The 20,627-nt window shown below is 43.5% G+C and overlaps 1 protein-coding gene and 1 pseudogene across 1 annotated transcript in view; both read left to right on the top strand.

The window, feature by feature from the left end:
- TGFBR3 (transforming growth factor beta receptor 3) overlaps nucleotides 1–20,627 on the top strand; it is a 202,100-nt gene that overhangs the window by 17,657 nt on the left and 163,816 nt on the right. The window contains exon 2 of the mRNA XM_070405583.1: nucleotides 10,344–10,519. Within this exon, the coding sequence (XP_070261684.1) occupies nucleotides 10,453–10,519 (67 nt within the window). The 5' untranslated portion in view covers nucleotides 10,344–10,452. The remainder of the gene's footprint in view (nucleotides 1–10,343; nucleotides 10,520–20,627) is intronic.
- Nucleotides 2,162–2,623, top strand: LOC139001896 (large ribosomal subunit protein uL15 pseudogene; annotated as a pseudogene).

Below are 20,627 nucleotides of genomic sequence, written 5' to 3'. Positions count from 1 at the left end.
ACCCTCTGTGCCTCCTGCCTCCTTACCCAGTGGGTGTTCATGTGGAATTCCATCCCACAAATACAGGTAGTTCAAGGGTAATCTTTTTTTTTAAAGTATATTTTTATTGATTTCAGAGAGGAAGGGAAAGGGAGCGGGAGGTAGAAATATCAATGATGAGAGAGAATTATTGATTGGCTGCCTCCTGCATGCCCCCTACTAGGGATTGAGCCACAACCCAGGCATGTGCCCTGGCTGGGAATCAAACCATGACCTGGTTCATAGGTCGATGCTTAACCATTGAGCCATACTGTCCAGGCTCAAGAGTAATTTTTGTGTTTTCCTTGCCACTGACAGCCACTGAATATTGGGACTTTAATTAATCTTAGGCTTCAGGGGAAAAAAAATCTGTTTGGTAGAGATAACTGCTAATTATAAAAAATGATAACTTTTATACTGTTACATCTACAATCTCATTAGATTCTTGCAACAACCCTGTGATGTAAGTAAGGTTAGTTTTTTATTGTCTTACAAGTTCATGAAACTGAGGCTCCATTTTGATCTAAACCTCCTTTTTTGTCTGACCTGCTGTAAGAGTTTTAACTGATCTTCTATGCACTTTGGGCTCCCTTCAGTTCTCCATAGAGTACCCAGGGAAATCTTTATTTATTTTTTCCAGTTTTATTGAGATATAATTGACATAATGTATAAGTTTAAAGGATACAGCCCTAGCTGGTTTGGCTCAGCGGATAGAGCGTCGGCCAGCAGACTGAAAGGTCCCAGGTTCGATTCTGGTCAAGGGCAAGTACCTGGGTTGCGGGCACATCCCCAGTAGGGGGCGTGCAAGAGGCAGCTGAATTGATGTTTCTCTCTCATCGATGTTTCTAACTCTCTATCCCTCTCCCTTCCTCTCTGTAAAAAATCAATAAAATATATTTAAAAAAATAAAGGATACAACATAATGATTTGATATATGTATATATTGCAAAATGATACCACAATAAACTTAGTCAACATCCATCACCTCACATAGTTGAAAATGTTTTTTTCCTTGGGATGAGAACTTTTAAGATTTACTCTCTTAGCAACTTGCAAATATACAATATAGCATTGCTAATGATAGTCATTATCCCCAGAACTTATTTATCTTATAACTGGAAGTGTGTGCCTTCTGGCCACTTGCACCCATTTCCCCTTTACCTACCCCTCACCTCTGGCAACCACCAATCTGTCCTCTGTTTCTATGAGTTCAGTTTTTTAGATTCCACATATAAGTGAGATCATACAGTATTTTTCTCTGTCTGGCTTGTTTATTTAGCATAATGCCCACAAGGTCCATTTATGTTTTTGCAAATGGCAAGATTTTCTTCTTTTTTTATGGCTAAATAGTATTCCATTGTATATATACACCACATTTTCTTTATCTGTTCATCTGCTGATGGTTGCAGGTTGTTTCTATGTCTTGGTTATTGTAAATAATGCTGCAGTGAACACAGGGGTGTAGATATCTCTATAGCATAGTAATTTCATTCCCTTTGGACATATACCCAGAAGTGGAATTGCTGGATCATATTGTGGTTCTATTTTTAATTTTTTGAGGAACCTCCATACTGTTTTCCACAGTGCCCTGTACCAGGGAAATTTTAAAAAACCCAATGGGATTGCATCATTTTCCTGCTTAAACTCTTTCTTGAACCTTATTCCTTGTCCTTTTGGCTTTGCAGCCATGTTCCCTCCCAACAGGGACCTGTAATGGCTCCTCTACCTATAATGTCATCCCTCAGCTGACCTTTTAACCCTTTTCTTATCTTTCAGTTAGACTTTTCTTATCTTTCAGTTAGATCTTTTTTCTTTAGAGTTCTTATAGCATGCAGTTACATGTTTGTGATTGTTTATCCCATCTTTAAGCCCATGAGGACAAAGAACATGTCTCTTTGACCATTATATTCCCATTGCCTGGCATGGAGTAAGCAATAAATAAAGATTTGTTGAAGGAAGAGATGATGTGCAGGAAATTAAATATCTTGCCTTATGTAATAAATGGCGTTACTTTTACTAGAATATAAGCTCCACGAGGGCAGGATTTTTGCCTCCTTTTTCTCCATGTTATATTCCTGGCGTCTTCAACGGTGCCTGGCTCAGTAAAAAATATTTGTTGAGCTCTTGCAACTCGGTCACCGACATGCCATCCAGACTGAGGAAGACCCAGAAACTTAGGGGCCACGTGAGCCACGGCCACGGCCACAGCCAACATCGGGAAGCACAGGAAGCACCCGGGGGGGCCGCGGTAATGCTGGAGGCCTGCATCATCACAGGATCAACTTCGACAAATATCACCCAGGCTACTTTGGGAAAGTTGGTATGAGGCATTACCACTTGAAGAGGAACCAGAGCTTCTGCCCAACTGTCAACCTTGATAAACTGTGGACCCTGGTCAGTGAGCAGACACGGGTAAATGCTGCCAAAAGCAAGACTGGAGTTGCTCCTATCATTGATGTGGTGCGATCGGGCTACTACAAAGTTCTGGGGAAGGGAAGGCTCCCAAAGCAGCCTGTCATTGTGATGGCCAAGTTCTTCAGCAGAAGAGCCGAGGAGAAGATTAAGGGTGTTGGTGGGGCCTGTGTCCTGGTAGCTTGAAACTACATGGAGGAAAGTTCATTAAAATGTCCAAGTACTTAAAAAAAATATTCGTTGAAAATGTTTTTAAAAATATATTATTGATTTCAGAGAGGAAGGGAGAGGGAGAGAGAGATAGAAACATCAATGATGAGAGAATCATTGATTGGCTGCCTCCTGTAACGCTCCACACTGGGGATCAAGCGCAACCCCGGGCATGTGCCCTGACCGTGAATCGAACTGTGATCTCCTGATTCATAGGTTGATGCTCAACCACTGAGCTATGCTGGCCGGGCATATTTGTTGAATATTGATTGTGATTAGATGCGATTCCAGAGATTTCTTCTCCAAAGCCAGGACCTGTCCCCCGCTTGTGCCAACTCTGACTGAAAATGGGGATTTGGAATTACCCAGTTTCTCTGTGTAGTAGAGAAACCCGAGAGTTGCTGTCGTGACTCAGTGAGGTGGCTTTGCTTTCTCTGTGTACAGGTCTTGAAGGGCATCCAAATGTCATCAGACAAACAGCAGTATCTGTTCTGCATCCTGTCCTACACCCCTTTCACAGCTGCCAAGCTGGATATTGATGTCATCCATCCTGCCTCTTTTCTGAGTTCCCTGAATAACAGGTTGAATAGCCATCAGCACAGTTCCTCTACCAGCTTTTACTTAACTATTTGCAGACTTAACAGTATATTCCCTCTCCCCCCCCAAATTGACTTAAATGGCAAACTAGAAACATTTTAATGATTTGTTGGAAAACCATTTTATGTTTAAGGTATGAGAGACTCCGGTGTTATTTACTACTTGAGTGTAGGGATTGGTAATGTTTTTATTCCACTGGCTAGGCCCCTGTCTTTAAGATCTTCAAATTTGTTGAATACTTTCCTGATGGGGGTCTGAACAGTTTTACTGTTAAGATATAACAATGCATCGGCTTGTGCTTCATCTGCCCTTTGGATTTTCACAGAACTTGGAGTGCAGCGTTACCAAGGACTGTTTATTACTTACAGCTGCCACCCACAGTCCTGAAATCAAGTCAGTTTGTGATCAGCAATGATTTGTGCAGAGCGCATATGTCAGCCTGGTAATGCCAGTGTCTGATGGCAGCCAGGGCAGGCTTTTCCCTCTCTCATGGACAAGCGTTCTGTTTTCAGAGACTGAATATTGAGGGGGAGAAAGTAGTTCCTAGTGTGCGGCAACAGACCTGGAGCTGGGAGGTACAGTGCTCGTCATGGACAGACCCGGTTCCGAGTGCTGACTCTGCTGTATTGTTGTTATTATTTTTTTCTGCCACATTATTTTGGGCAGGTGCTGGTCGTGAGGATTGGCTCCTCTTCAGTGACATCATCTTGACCTCTTCCAACTTTAAAAGCTGTTCACATATGTTTAGCATGCGAATTCTTTCAGTTGAGAACTTGATTGGCTGTAAGTTCTGATTTTGAATAATCTCATGTATACGAGTATATAGCCAGTTGTGTTAGCCATCTAGGGGAAGTTAGTGATTTTTATTGCTGGCTTTTAGCTTGCTGCCAGACATCATCCTGCTATGTATTTCCTCTATCCTGGTCAACCCAGGGAGTACTGTGCCCAACCAATTCCTTCTGAACATTGGTTTAACCCATAATGGTTTTCAGGACGTGTTTGGGTAGGGGTTTTTTTAGCTACTTTTGGTCTTCACCCGTGCACTCTGTTGGGTCAATAGGGAATGTGGGGACAGCATGCTCAGTTTAATGGTCTCAGATATAGACATAGAGGAACTTAAATTAGAAGAATAAGTATCACATTCATCTTAAAAAAAATTATCCAGCCCTGTTCAAGTGGGTCAATTGGTTGGACCATCATCCTATATACAAAAGGTTGCCAGTTCCCTTCCCAGTCAGGGCACATACTTAGATTTCAGGTTGGATCCCCATCTGGGTGCATGTGGGAGGCAATTGATCGATGTTTCTTTCTTTTTAAACATTTTTTTTTTATTGATTTGAAAGAGAGAGAAACAGCAATTTGTTGTCCCATTTATTTATACATTTATTGGTTGCTTCTTGTATGTGCCCTAACCGGGTGGGGATCAAACCCACAACCTTGGTGTGTCGGAACGACTCTAACCAACTGAGCTACCTGGCTAGGGCAATCTATCCATGTTTCTCTGTCTCATTGATGGTGTTTCTTTCTCTCTCCTTTCCTATCTCTCTAAAAATCAATAAAAACATATCCTCGGGTGAGGATTAAAAAAAAAATCCAGTAAGCACTCACTCAGAATGTTTTCCTGTTCAGTTGAGGTTATGAAAAGTTCTGGTACCCTTTGATAGAACACATTTGAAATTTGGGCAAAATGACTAGACCCTAAATTGTTCTTTCAAGGTCTCAGAGTACCCTGTTTGTATTTCTAAAGGAAGCATGTCGTTCATAAAATCCAGGAGATTCAGTGAGGGCAGCAAAACCAAGGTGGGGCGTCCTGCTCTCTGCACATTGCGTGTGATATAACCTCACAGAAGAATGGGGAGTTTGTATTTCCCTCGTTTTACTTCAAATCCATGATTTTTTGGGAGCCGTCGATCATCCAGCATTCTTCCAGGTGGGAAACTGACCCCTAAATTGTGTGTTAAGGCGTTGATGTGTGCACGTCTTGGCCAAAACTGGCGTTCCACCAAATGGGAATGACACACTTCCCTTTTTATTCTCTTCTGCCATAGGATCCTGTCACCACATTGGGAAGATTAGACAAAAACTCCCTGCAGTTTATTTTCTTTTTGAATAAGTTATGTTATGGAGGGACTTTTAAGCTAAAAGAGGAAAAGTTCCTTCTTTGTTAGAGGCAGCAGCGTGTAGTTTCAACTTGTCCTGGATTTCCTCGGAGATGTTTTAAGATCCGGTGTAAACTTGCTGTGGTTTGCCTTTGGGCATCCCAAACTGTTTAGCTTGGCTCTATTATATCTGTAATTGCTGCATTTTAATAATTGCCCAATATTCTTGTCAGCAATTTGCAGCCTATATTTTTAATAGAACCTTTTGCCTTTCTTTTCCTCAGGTTTACTCAGACCTGGTTTAAGCCCCGGGATTAACGAGCACCAGCCCACAGACCCTCTGCAGCTGCGGGCAGGGGGTGACATGAGCTCATTAACTATTCCCACAGGCCTCGTGCTGGCTATGGTTTATGTGTTCCATAAACATCCTCCGGGAAGCCATCTTCTTCTGAGATTTCTTTATGGAGTTGTGCTTTATGAAAATTGCCTTTAACATTTGTGTATTTTTTTTTTTTAAGAGAGCGTTTTTCTTAATTAGTTTAGTCAGGAAATCTAATTTTTTGTTGGTAAAAGATAAGGTCAAATTCTCTTTGCTGTTGATGGTTTGTTAAGGTAACAGAAGAGACTTCCATTTCATCTGAGGTGATGTGGAGTTACAGTGACAGAAAGGTTGGACTTCAAGGGATGATTGACATGAATTTCATGACCTCTAACTTTATAATTTAGTCGGTTTTCGAGACAGGTTCATTGTGGCACCGGTGATTTGTGCCTCAACTTAACTGGCAATTTTGTTCTTTTAGTGATTCCATTCTTTAGCTTATCTCCTTTTAGTGTCTGTTGAAATGTTTATTTTTCAATAAACAAAAGGTTTGAGCTGCTTGTACACTAGCTAAGAATTATATAAATAACCACATCCCAGCTGTTTTACTTTGTTGGCATAAATACCGGGTGGGGCAAAAGTAGGTTTGCAGTTGATCGTATGGAAAACAATACAATAATAAATAATAATACAAGACTAAACCTGTGTTTCACATACTCACAACTATAAACTTACTTTCGCCCACCCTGTATACCTCACAAAGAATGGCCAGATAGTGATATAATAGCTAATACTTATTGATTGCTTATTATGTGTTTGGTACTATTCTAAGTATTAATATATGTTAATGTGCTATGAGTGCGTGTGTGCACTACATCTTCAAAATAACCCACAGGATAGGTTCATGTATGGAGAACAATCGGCCCAACTTGGCCCAACAGCACCTATTGGGTAGGTGACAGAGTGGACTCAAACCTAGGCAGGCTTTTAACTGCCATCCATGTTCTATTCATAGTAGGATTAAAAAAATGTTTTTATTGACTTTAGAGAAAGAGGAAGGGAGAGGGATAGGGAAATAGAAACATCCATGAGAGAGAAACATCAATCGGCTGCCTCCTGCACACCTCCGACTGGTGGTCCAGCCTGCAACTGGGCATGTGTCCTGACTGGAAATCGAACTGGTGACCTCTTGGTGCCACTTCACCACACCAGCTGGGCTCATAGGAGGCTTTTAATTACTATCATATACTATCATATCTTAGATTGAACCAAAGTGCCTCTTGTACATATAATTTAGTTTCAAGATGTGTCTAAGAAATTCCTTTAGATATCAGAACTTTATTGTTATTATTTCTGCATAGGAAATACTTCCAAAACCCAAATGGTATAAAACTCAAATGGCAATTCAGTGAAAAGGCTCCTGTTCCCTCCTGTCACTGCCCTTCAACTGTTTCAGTAGGTGGATTGGGACCAAGGTGGGTCTGCCCTGGGCAAGGTCTAGAAATAGGATTGTTTTTTTTTAAAATTGACTTTTTAGAGAGAAAAGAATGGAGAGGGACAGGGAGAGGGAGAGGGAGAGAAACATCGATGTGTGAGAGAAAAACATTGATCGGTTGCCTCCTGTATGTGCCCTGACCGGGGATTGGACCCACATCCTGGATAAATGCCCTGACTGGGAATCAAACCAGTGACCCTTCGGTGCACAGGACAATGCTCAACCAATTGAGCCACACTGGCCAGGGCTGGAAATAGGATTCTTACACGGTGTCGCAGAAAATGCATTTCAAGGATACATGCATAGGGGGTTTGAGGTGTGGTGGCAAGATTTATTGGAAGGGTACTTTTGGCGCTGTGCTTGGCCTAGGGCTTCTACGGAGAGAGAACATGCTGCCCGGAGCCTTTGTTAAACTTTGATTATATCTCCTTGGGTTTGGGAAGGGGTAAGCTTTCTTTCAAAATAACCAATCTCTATCCTAATTCTTCGAATCCCTTTCCTGGATTTTCTGGGTTCTGTGCTCTTATCCTATCCAATCCTCCCCCAGATTTTCCCAGGCTAGACTCTTCCCATTTATGATCCTCATTTTGGCTCCTATTGGGCATGCTTCAGTTTTGCTTCATCTGGCAGCTACTGCGCACACAAAAGAGTTTCCCCTTTCCTGTTCATCCCTTCCCCTGGTAATCGGTGAACCAGCCTGGTTATTCTCCAGGGAGATTGGAAAGCAGGTCTTTCCTGCCTGCTGGGGAGTAAGTCCCTTTTGGGGGAGAATGGGGCTGTCCCCTGGGGTGTCTGAAGCTGTCGCTTCCTGACCTAATCAGGCTTAGCCAGTGTAGCTCAACCCTTCCCTTTGTTAATACCTAACTAGCTACCCAGGCAAACACAACCACCCTATTTCTCTCCCTATTCCTCAGAGGAAATTAGCATTACTACTGTAAAGAGCCATTTTAACTATCTTTCTCTTAGCACTTAAAGCAGTGAACTAAGAACACTCAATTAGAAACTCATTTTGCCATTGTCTTTATATTTTTGTTCTGTATCTTACAAGTGCCCAAACTGGCTTTGTCCCTGAAGGTAGCAAGCTGGTTCTGTGGTGCTATCTCCTGGGTGAAGGTGACAAGGCTGCAATCCCCAGCTATCTGAGATGGTTCCTGGAAACACCTTGATCTGGCCTTGCCCAGGGCTTCGATCAGGCAGGGTGTTTGTGCTTTTATCTAGGTTTTAGCTAATTTTTATTCTTGATGAGGAGGAATCATGTCCTTAAACCAGGGGTGGGGAACCTTTTTTCTGCCAAGGACCATTTGGCTATTTATAACATCATTTGCTTAATATAATTCACTTAATATACATTTATATTGCTACTAGAGGCCCGGTGCACAAAAATTTGTGCACTTGGGGGGGAGGGGTCCCTCAGCCCGGCCTGTGCCCTCTCGCAGTCTGGGACCCCTTGGGGGATGTCCACCTGCTGGCTTAGGCCTGCTCCCCGGGGGGATCGGGCCTAAGCTGGCAGTCAGACATCCCTCTGGCAGCCCGGGAGCCCTTAGGGGATGTCCACTTGCCAGCGGGGAGCAGGCCTAAGCTGCAGTCGGACATCCTTAGCACTGCTGAGGAGGCAGGAGAGGCTCCCGCCACCACTGCTGTACTGGCAGCTGTCAACCTGGCTTGTGGCTGAGCAGAGCTCCCCGCTGTGGGAGCGCACTGACCACCAGAGGGCAGCTCCTGCATTGAGTGTCTGCCCCCTGGTGGTCAGTGTGTGTCATAGTGACCAGTCATTCCCAGCCTTTCTGCTGTTAGTGTCAATTTGCATATTACCCTTTTATTATATAGGATTGAGGAAAGCTCCTAGATTTATTGAATTTTGAGTCCTGCCTGTGGTTGCCTTGGCAGGGCCAGACCAAATGATTTCCTCACCTCTGTCTTAAACAATGCTTGGAGCATAGTAGGTGCTCAATAAATGTTTGTCGAATTGGACAGCTTTTGTGGGTTGTGGCAGGCTGAGGGATACATGACTGGAAATAACTAAATGAGGTAATCTTTAGGGCCATAGGGAGGAGAGTCAAGTTAAGAAAACTACCACAAAACTTGCCATTCAAGGTTCTATGGATTGGAAAATGTTCAAAAGGACCACTGGGCCCTCTAGTCCAGGAACCAGGTAGTTGCAGATGGGGCTAAGAGACAGGGAAGACTTTTATCCTGCTAGAAGGCTGGCAAACAGTTGAAATAAGAATCTTGCCTTTTAATAGTTCTTTATTTTCCAAATGGATTCTAAACCTATTTTAATTTGATTCCTGCGATAACTATCATTTTAACATTAGATTGAGTCTCTAGTCAGAGCTATTTGTATTTTCTTCTTTTTAAAAAAGGTTTTTATTGATTTCCGAGAGAGGAAGGGAGAGGGAGAGAGATGGAAACATCAATGATGAGAGAGAATCATTGATCAGCTGCCTCCTGCATGCCTCCCTGACTGGGAATCAAACCATGACCTTCTGGTCCATGGGTCAATACTTGACCACCGAGCCACAATGGCCAGGCTGTGTCTTCTTGCTAGCACTAGGGAATTCATGAATCAAGTGTCACTGATTGCCTTAGTGCCACAATATAACTGGTATGTTATATCATAAGTGCACCTTGCTTTTCTTCTGTGGTCCTGAAAGTTTTGTAGGAAACTAAAGACTTAAAATGTCAATAGTCCTACCCAGTCCTACACTCTCAGTGGATAAGAGTATCAGCCCTCACACTAAAAAAAAGGTCCCGGGTTTGATTCTGGTTAAGGACACATATCTCAGTTGCAGGCTCGATCCCTGGCCTTGATTGGAGTGCATATGGGAGGCAACTAATTGATGTATCTCTCTCACATCGATGTTTCTCTCTCTCTGTCTCTTCCTTTCCCTTCCACTTTCTCTGAAAAAAAAAAAAAAAAAAAGGAAAACTATCCTCGGGTGAGGGCTAACAACAACAAAAAAATTAGGAAAAAATGTCAAAAGTAAATGTGGTTTTGCAAAAGTATTTTGCTATAAAAACCTTTAGTAAGTAATTATCACCCCCATCTCAGTTTGCTTGAGTGCTGTTTTGGCATCTTTTAAGATAAATTTATCTTAGCCTCTTTAGAAGTTCTTCATTTCACCCTAATCTGTGTTTATGAAAAGGAGTTCCTGCATTAAGTTTTCTTCTTGAAATATGTTTATTTTTACAGACAACTTGACACTTGGAAAGAGGGATTTTAAGGCCACGTCTGATTTGCAAAGATTTCAATCCGAAGAACTGCTGACGGAGGTGACTGAACGGGACACACTTCTGGAGAAATGAAAATGACTCCTCCTTATGTGATTGCCATGTTTGCCCTAATGAGTTCCTGTTTAGCTACAGCAGGTAAGATGCATAATCTAAATTGCATTTTTATTATATTCTTTTGGATATATGTTTCCTCACTTTAGGAAAATTTAGGACATGTGACATTTTGCAAAACTTGAGTATTTATGTTCTTCAGGGAAATAAAATATTTGACTTCTATACAGACACGTAGTATATTTCCTGATACATTTTGAAGGACTGGTGCTAGGCATTCTAATGTCAGTGATTCGGATACCTAACTAACCTTCAGTGTTGAGGTGGGTAGAGATAAGCTAGGGGTTAATCCCAATTAATTTTATTACATGCATAGGTTACATTTACTTTCTTGTCCTAAATAAGAATTTGAAGAAGGCCTTTTTTAAAAAATATATATTTTTATTAATTTCAGAGTGGAAGGGAGAGGGAGAGAGAAACATCGGTGATGAGAATCATCAATTGGCTGCCTCCTGCATGCCCTGCACTGGGGATCAAGCCTGCAACCTGGGCATGTGCCCTTGACCGGAATTGAACCCGCAGCCCTTCGCAGGTCGACACTCTATCCACTGAGCCAAACCGGCCAGGGCCCTTTTTGTTCTTTATTAAAAAATAAATAGATCTTCTAGAATGGAGGAGACACACTTGGCATAGGCTACTTAGAAGGTACTTAATTTTGTCTATTCCAGATATTTAAATCTTTAACTTTTTAAAAGGTATTAAAATTTACATCAGAGTATGAGATCGGAGATGAGAAGAAACAAATGACTTGGTTGGAACCTTGTTGCTTAAATAAGAATATCAGATCCTCCGTATCAATGTCTTAGTGTTGGCAGTCAGGGTTACTTAACACACTTGAAGCTTAATCTGCTCTGTTTTGTTGTCATTTGCTTTGTGTCTGTTCTATAATGGACTACATAAAATGGTTTTGTTGAACTAGTTCTTGAAACTGGCTGGTCTCAACACGAAACACATTGACTTGACAAATGATTAGCCGCTTGGTTTTGGCTATTGAATTCACATACAGTTGAGATGATAACAATGATAATGACCATTTATTGAGTGTGCACTACAGCCAGGCACTGGGCTAAACAACTATGGAATATAACAATGAATAGCATATTCTTATTTCATGAGCTCAGTTAATCACAACTCTGAGGTAGGTTTGATTATTTTTCTCTTTTTACAGATGATGAAATGAGATATGGAGAGATTAGATAACTTGCACAGTGTCATGTAGCTGGGAAGTGGAGGAGCCAAGTTTTACATCTATGCTCTTAACCTCTGTGCTATAGTGAAGAAGCCAGACCACCAACTGGGGCTCCAGTAGACTCAGACTCGTAGTCATATACTAGCAGTGGCACAGACTGAGTAAAAGCAAGTTTCCAGAACTTGGTTTATGAGATTGGAAAGCAGGATGTCTTCCTCGTTGCAAATATCTTGAGAGAAAGTTGCTAGTTTTTTTTTTTTTTAATGGCAGCATGTGAATTTGAACTGCCCTTTCTCTCTGTCAGCGGTTTCATTTTGTCTCATGATTGAAGAGTTATTTGCCTTTTAGCCTGTGCATTAAAACTGATCTTAATTAAAATCTCATTGAAAAGTAGTAGTAGAGAGAGGGAAATGGCTTGATGGAAAATGTGCTGTTTTGATGACAAGATGTATAATCAAACCTAATGGGTTTGAGGCAGAATTTTCTGCTTTCATTGACACTGGGGACAGATGGGGAAACATAATTGAAGAGGGTACCTCATAGTAAAGTGGTGAGTGTGATGTATTTGATAGTGAATCAGTTTTGCCCAAAACCCTCCTTCCTCTTTCAAGCCATGGTAAATACTTTTTTGAGTTGTATATGCAATCAAAGCTTTGCTGAGGTGTACAGTAAAATTGAAGGTGCAGTGGAATTACAGATTCTGTAACAACATGAGTCAACTGATCAGCAGTACAGAAGGAGAGATGACTTTTGAACAGCCTAAGAATGAAGAAGAGAGAAATGTTCTGTAGATACTGATACCCAATAGCTTTCTGCATAGGCCTAGCATACTTTACAAAATGCTTTTTGGGACATTGTAGGTGAGTTGAACATCCAGGAGACAGTAGTAATGATAATAATACTGAATATTTACAGAATGATTAACTGATTACTGTGTGCCAGGCCCTGTTCAAAGTGTTATCTCAATTTCATTCTCATAACTGCCTTAGAAAGCGTGGGCACGTTGTTTATCCGCATTTACAGATGAGGAAACTGAAGCGCAGACAGGCGCGGTAACTTCCTCCAGGTCACACATCCAAGTGGCAGATTTAACCATAAACCTACTTAGTCTAGGTCTGTGGACTGAGCCTTTCAGTCTCACTGCTAGAGGGAGTAATCATCAGAAGGGTGTTTGTTGAAAAGGAATGACAATGGGTTTGCTCTGTGCCATCTAGTAAATCAGTGACTGCGTCCCTGCTAAGTGTCAAGTACTAGCCGCTACATAACACATGTAAGATTCATCCCTTTGTTACATGGCATATAAAGTACAACCCTATAGCTAAATGATCCATGTATGATGAATGCCGAGTAAAAGCCACAAGACCTCTGAGGGGTCAGGAGGGGAAGCCCTGCTGGGTTAGAGCAGCTGGGACAGCTGTGTGGAAGCGCTAGGTGTGAGTCTGCTTTGCAGGTCAGGCGGAATCTAAAAAGAGGGAGGCATCAGGTTGACCACACGGGAGAACGTGGCTAGCACAGAACATGGCACTAGGTGCTTGATGCTTTTTAAAGAATGGGCGACCTGGAGAACTGGTGTGGCAATGTAGCAAGAGGTCTGTTTGGAAGGAAGGCGGGGACTAGATTGTATAGGACCTTAAATGTCAGAGTGAGGCTTGTGGATATCATTTTGAGGTTTGGATTCTCTCTTCTTCCATTCCTCGTAGCCAAAGGCAAACACTGTTAATCTGAGAATTCAAACTGTGGGCTTACAAAGTGAGGCTGAGAACACGGCCTTTTTAGCTTCAAAGACAAGAGTGCCTGGCACATAGGCTGCCATTTACCAAGGGCTTGTTCTCTGGCAGCTCATTTATTTTGTCATTATAAGATAAACTATGAGGTGGGTATCAGTTTTATTATCATTATCTGCATTTTTACAGACAAGTAAAATGAGGCTCAATGTGGGTAATAATGTGTATAAAGCCCCAGAGCTGGGACTTGAACGCTGGCAGTTGGCTCTCAAGTCCGGCCCATCAGCCACTCCAGCACAGCCTCCGTGGAGGAGAACCGGAGTGTGGAATGAGGGAACCTCTGGTTTGATTGAGGAGCCCCAGTGAGACATCCTGAACCAAGATTAAACTACCCTTTGGCCTCGGAAGAGACATATGCAAGTCATCAGAACCGAAGGCACACCAAGTAAAGGCCTTCTGTACTTGCATTCTTACTCCCCTGACATGGCCATGGAGCTCTGTTGCAGGGTTCTTGGCAGCAGAAGGGTGAAGGCTGTAAAAGGCCTCCTTTAGATTCGTGCCCAGGACGGGATGGAGCGCAGCGCATAAAATGAGCTCAGGTTAGAAGAGGAGGCGGCTGCTTTTCCATCCCTATGGATTGGCCTGGGGTTTTCCTTCTCTGCTTGAGGCTGAGGGTGAAGGAGGCGGGGGGCAGCAAGACACACCCCACGGTCACTGGTTGCTTTGACAACATTCACACTTTCCTCCCTGCCTTGTTCCTCGGTTATTGCACAGTATTGTGGGGCGGGAGGGCCACACTAGCGAACGGGAGCTGCGTAGGGACCAGAGGGCCTCCTGATTCGAAACTACCTTAGGTTTTGGCACCTTACCTTCGATCCTGTCATCTCTCTTAAGAAAAGTGGGAAGTTTAAAAATAAATGCTTGCTCTTATGGGTTTAAGGCTCACTACGTTTTCACTTTAAAAACTGTTGTGCTACACATCTTTAAAAAATATTAACTGCTGCCTCGGAGGCTTGCCAGAGTTTCATAGGGCTGTGATCCCAGGAACCTTAATAAGGAGAAAAAGAGGCACAGACAGAATTCAGGGAAATTGGTTTGGGTGGAAGGGATGGACTTGTCTCCACTGCACTGGCCTCTTGTGCCAGGTGGAAGGGGTGCCGCTGAGGTGAGCTCTGCAGAAACGGGGTTGGCCTCGGTGCCCGCGGTGTTGATGGATGGCTGTTTCCCTCACTCCACTCTTCCACTGGGTGCAGACGCATCCTTTTGGAGGCTTGCCCTCAACGTGCACACACATTTCTATTGAGTGAGCACATGTCTTCTTATCTCTCCTAGATGTACCTGGAATTCCAGGTATAGTCCACAGGAAAACAGACGTTTTTAGTTGGAGCTATTTTCCTGCTAAGAAAGCTCTGAACTGTTTGTGTCCATGGGGCAGCAAGTAGAGATGCCAGCTGGCTAATACTTGGTTTAGAAGGGGACAAGCTGGCAGCCTCAGGGGAGGCTAAGCTAATAACAGCACCGACATTCATCACTTTATTGTGCTTCATAGATGTTGCGATTTTTAAAAAATATATTTTTATTGATTTCACAGAGGAAGGGAGAGGGAGAGAGAGAGATAGAAGCATCAATGATGAGAGACTCATCAATTGGCTGCCTCCTGCATGCCCCCTACTGGGGACTGAGCCTGCAACCTGGGCATGTGCCCTGACTGGGAATCGAACCGGTACTTCCTGGTTCAGAGGTCGATGTTCAACCACCGAGCCACGCTGGCCGGGCAATGTTGCTTTTTTTTTACATATTGAAGGCAAGACCCTCCACCAGCAAAAAGATGACAAGTTGCTCTATTGCGGTGGTCTGGAGCGCAGCCTGTAACATCTCTGAGGTATGCCTGCAATATCATTTTATATTTATAGTTTCCAAAACACTCTTATACCTAGTATTTCATTTTATTCTCGTAGCAGTCCCTGGGGTAGGCAGGTATTGTTTTTTTCATTTCTAGAAAGAACATAATGAGACTTAGGGAAAGCAATTTAGAAAGATGGTTCAACTCGCGGTCAAACCAGAACTCAACACACTTCTGCAGACGGGCTGTCCTGACTGACAGGTCTGCTGGCCTTAGCACCTCTGGGAGCAGCACCCACCAGGACCCAGGGGCACCTTACACGTATCGATTCATTGAATCCTCACAGAAACCCAGTGAGGTAGGCATTTATCGTTATCACTGTTCTTGTCATTGTTACCACTGCCACCACTCCCACTACTGTTATTAGACTTATTTTACCATTGAGAGACCTGAGGCTTAGAGAAGAAAGATGTAATATATAATGAGAGAAATCAATTTTTTAAAAAGTTGAAGTGGTTATTTATGGACAGTCATAAAACTAGTCACTGGCAGGGTGGAAGCAACTGTGGAGCTCATGCTTTTCCTATTAGGCTCCCCGAAGGAGCTGGTGTTCTTTCTCTTGGACTCGAGATTAACAGCCTGGTTCTGCCATAGTTTCTTCCTTCTGCCAATTGAGTGATCAGAGGCTGCAACTCATAATGGCAGGACGGTGGGGTGGGGAGGGGGGGAAGTGCGGGTGGGGGCCACCACCAGGGAGTGGAAAGGACAGAGGAGGGACAGGCTTGGAGATTCAAAGGAAATTCCACAAGGCTTTCTCTTGCCAACCCCTCAATCCCTGGGCACAGCTAGTTGATTTGGTCTGTGATTATTATTGATTTTAGATGGTGATTATAACCACTTTTGTGTTTAATTCCACTTTTGGATGCTCAGGGAAAAGTTACATCAATTGTAATGCCAGTTATCACCTCAGTGCCTACTTTCTATTTATTCTAAAGAGTGAAAAACTACATTAAAAAAAATCCAAAGTAGGCCCTGGTTGGGTAGCTCAGTTGGTTAGAGCCTCGTCCCAATACGCCAAGGTTGTGGGTTTGGTCTCTAGTCAGGGCACATACAAGAAGCAACCAAAGAATGAATGCATAAATAAGTGGAACAACAAATCTATGTTTCTCTCTCTCTATTCCTGTCTTTGTCACTATCTCTATCTCTTCTCTCAAACCAATAAATTAAAAAACAAAAAACAAGCCCAGAGTAGATAGAGTGGCCTGCATTTTAAGTTGTGTTTTCCTTGGGAACACCCAAGCATGATGAAATCCCTTCCCGTTTATGCTTTTGCACAGAAACAGTAAACACACGCACACACACACCACACCACAGCACACCACAGCACACCACACACAGAGTTGGGGCAGTTAGCACTAGTCAAGAAAAAGATCAGTTTATTTCTCAAAGATTCCCTTACCCTGGATGTATACGCGCGCGAGCGTTATAATATATCTAATTAAAGCCCCGCCCCATTTTTTCATTTGCAAAGAGAGTTTACTAACATATAGTTGGGTAACCAGATGTGCATACCAAGAGTGTAAGATACATATATTTGCGTTCAGACAAATCAGCAGGTTTCTCTCCTTTTTGTCCTTATCCTAGACTGTATAATTGTCACCCTGCTTTCTAGATTCCTGATTTAATTCATGACACTGATATTGGTCTGTGTTATAAATACTGATCAATATATTCATCAGGACAGTGCCCACACAGCTGTTTAATTGCTCAGAGCTTATACCTTCACACATTGTGTATGTGTGTGTGTGTGTGTGTGTGTGTGTGTGTGTATATATATAAAATTTGGCTTTTTTACAGCTAGTTTGCTTTGATAACTAATTCCTTATACTCTGAGGTCACCTTGAATCATTGCTAGAGCTCCGAGCTCCTGGTGCTGGTGTTTGGAAGTGTTGCAGGAGCCGGGAGTGTCCTGGAAAGTGTTCCAATGTGAGGCCCTCCCTCAGGCCCACCCTGCATGTGGGCATCGGGGCATCGAGGGGCTTCCCCTTGGGAGGTTGGCCCGGCCTGCTCTGCAGCCATGCGAGCTGCTGCCTTTCCTTTAAAACCTCCTCTGCCAGAGTGGCCTGGGAAAGATTTACCCTGAAGGCCAATATAGTTACATTTTTGTTCTCCGAGAGGAGACTGCAGATCAGGTGGAATTCTAGAGGGCTAAACAATGCACTGCTCTCAGAGTGTCCCTTCCAAGGAGGAGGCAGCAGGACCGAGGCCCAGCTACTCTCCTGCCCTATCCTGCCAACTCTTAGAAATCTTACAAAAAAAAAAAAAAAAAGCCTAGAGTGGAATGTAGAAAATCTTACTGCTTTCAAAGGGAAATGTTGATTTTTTTCCCCCCTTAAAGTTATTCTCTCTGTTGTCAATGAAGGGACCCGTATAGTAATAAGTGGTAGTCACGGCAAAAGGAAAAAATTCTAATAAAACTGCTTTAGGTTCTTTGTGTTGCTTTGCTTTCTTCTCACATGCCTGGATAACAGTCCTGGCCTAGACATAGACTAGAGCCGTCAGGGGTAACACCTCCCTCCCTCCCTCCCTCCCTCCCTCCCTCCTTTCCCTCCCTCCTCTCCTGTCCCAACCTAAAAGATGCTCAGGTAGCAGAGGCCTCAGGGGAAAGCAGAGCATCAGCTCCAGGAGGTGGCCCTGCTCTGTCATTTCCATTGGTGATGCCACCAACTGCTGCAGCACTTTGCCGCGACCATCTTTTCCGGTGGGACGCCTCTGTGCGTGCCAACGTTATTGTTTCATTGCTGCATGTGAAGCAGAAGGCCAATCAGCTCCTATCCTCCCCTTTCTTACAGCGGTTCTCAACCTGTGGGTCGCGACCCCTTTGGCAGTCGAACAACCCTTTCACAGGGGTCGCCTAAGACCATCCTTCATATCAGATATTTACATTACGATTCATAACAGTAGCAACATTACAGTTATGAAGTAGCAACAAAAATAATTTTATGGTTGGGTCACAACATGAGGAACTGTATTTAAAGGGCCAGAAGGTTGAGAACCACTGAGTTAAAGGAAAGAACCATTTATCATTTCACCATTTCTTTCAACTTTTAAATAACTGCTATTTCGATGAGGACCTGTAGTCTGGTCAGCAAACTTGGAGAGCCTCCCAAGTCTGGTGCTTTATTAGCTTCTGAGGCACAGAACGGGGAGACTTCGGAGTTAGTACAAACAATGAGTTTTCCACTTTCTATAACATGGTTACGTCTCCTAAAGTGGTAATCGATTGGTTTATTCAACAGGCATCTATTGAGCATTCTAGACACTATCCTCCCCGCCCCTCCCAGTGTTGGAGATAAAGCATTGATCAAAGCAGACAACAATCCTTGTCCTCATGAAGCTTACATGTTAGTGGGGAGAAACAGACCAGAAATAAACAAAAATCATGGAAATGTTACCAGGTTCAATGGAGAAAAAGCGAAGGAGCTAGGGATTATTAGTGGGGGAGTACACCGTGGAAAGTGAGATGCTTAGGGACATCCTCAACTGGGAAGATGCTTATAGCAGGTTTGAGCAAAGCTCGGAAGGAGGTGAGGTGAGTAGGGATCTGGGGGAATGAGCATCTCAGGCAGAAGGAAACGTGCAAAGGTCCTTAGGTGACAGTTTACCTGAAGTGCTCAAGGGACAGTCGGTAGGCCCGGTGGCTGCTGGTGCGGAGGGTCAGAGTTAATTGGGGATGCGTGTGTGGGGCTGCGCAAAGCCTCGTAGACATTGAGAGGTTTTGACTCTGATATGGAGCCACTGGAGGGGTTGAGCAGTGGAACGATATGATCTGAAGGATGTTTTACGAGGATCACTCTGGCTGCTGTGTTGAGAATAGACTGCTGGGTGAGGGTGCATTTGGGGATACTGGTTTGTGGTTATTGTAATAATTGAGTCAAGAGAGAGACCAAGATGGCGGCGTAGGTAAACACCGGAGACTGCTGCCGCAAACAACCATTTCAAAAATACAACTAAAAGACTGAACGGACATCACCCAGAACCACAGGAAGGCTGGCTGAAGAGAGACTCTACAACTAGAAGGAAAGAGAACAGCAAATCGAGGCTCAGAGGCGGCGCAGTGTGGAAAATACAAAGGTACCGAGGTGCGCGCGCAAAGCGGGCTGGTGGCTGAGGGCGCGGTTGTCGTTTTCTGTCGGGAGTGAGTCTCAGACTCTGGGCTCCAGATCCGGGCGAGTCTCTAGGGACCCAGACTCAAACGGGAGAAGCGGGATTATCCGGCATCAGTTGGAACCTGAGCGCAGCTTTCTCTCCGAGGTTTGCAGCGGCTGCTGGGGTTCTGAGAAGCAGAGCCTCTGGGAACGGGACTGAGCGTGGCCATAACTGCTCCCTCCGCCCGCCCTGTTGATCCCGCCCCGCCCAAACCCTGCGCACAGCCATTTGCCGATCGCCTCAGGCAAAGGCTGGATTAGCGCCTCCCCAGAAGGCAGACGTTTTCCATACAGCTGATTCCTATAGCCAGTCGGCCTGCTGGTCAAATCCCTCTAGTGTTAACTACAACAATTAAGGCTTGGCTAGAACAAGACTGCGCACAGAGACCACAAGGGGGTGCACCAAGAAAGCATAAAAGATGCGGAGACAAAAAAACATGACAGAAATGGAGGATATGGAGCTAAGAATCGCAATTTTGAGGGCTTGCCATAAATTTGTGCAGAGCCTCACGAAAACTAATGAGACCCTCGATGCTACGATAAAGAAATTAGAAAGTAAGCATACACGGACTGAAATAAAGAATATTATACCCAATAGCAGACCAGAGGAGTACAATAATCAAACCAAAGATTCGACAAAAAACACCCAATTGGAAAAGCAAAATGAAAAAAGAATCCGAAAGTGTGAAGATAGTGTAAGGAGCCTTTGGGACAGCTTTAAGCGGTCTAATATCAGAATTATTGGAGTGCCAGAAGATGAGAGACAGCAAGATATTGAAAACCTATTTCAAGAAATAATGGCAGAAAACTTCCCCCATCTGGAGAAAGAAATGGACTTACAGGTCCAAGAAGCGCAGAGAACCCCAAACAAAAGGAATCCAAAGAGGACCACACCAAGACACATCATCATTAAAATGCCAAGAGCAAAAGACAAAGAGAAAATCTTAAAAGCAGCAAGAGAAAGAGGCTCAATTACCTACAAGGGAATACCCATACGACTGTCAGCTGATTTCTCAACAGAAACTTTGCAGGCCAGAAGGGAATGGCAAGAAATTTTCAAAGTGCTGAATACCAAGAACCTACAACCAAGATTACTTTATCCAGCAAAGCTATCATTCAGAATTGAAGGTCAGATAAAGAGCTTCACAGATAAGGAAAAGCTAAAGGA

This window comes from Myotis yumanensis, unplaced genomic scaffold (genome assembly GCF_028538775.1).
Source record: "Myotis yumanensis isolate MYYU_CA2020_CCGP unplaced genomic scaffold, mMyoYum1.0.hap1 SCAF_2, whole genome shotgun sequence".
In the NCBI taxonomy this organism is placed as follows: Eukaryota; Metazoa; Chordata; class Mammalia; order Chiroptera; family Vespertilionidae; genus Myotis; species Myotis yumanensis.
This window is presented reverse-complemented; position numbering and strand designations above follow the sequence as displayed.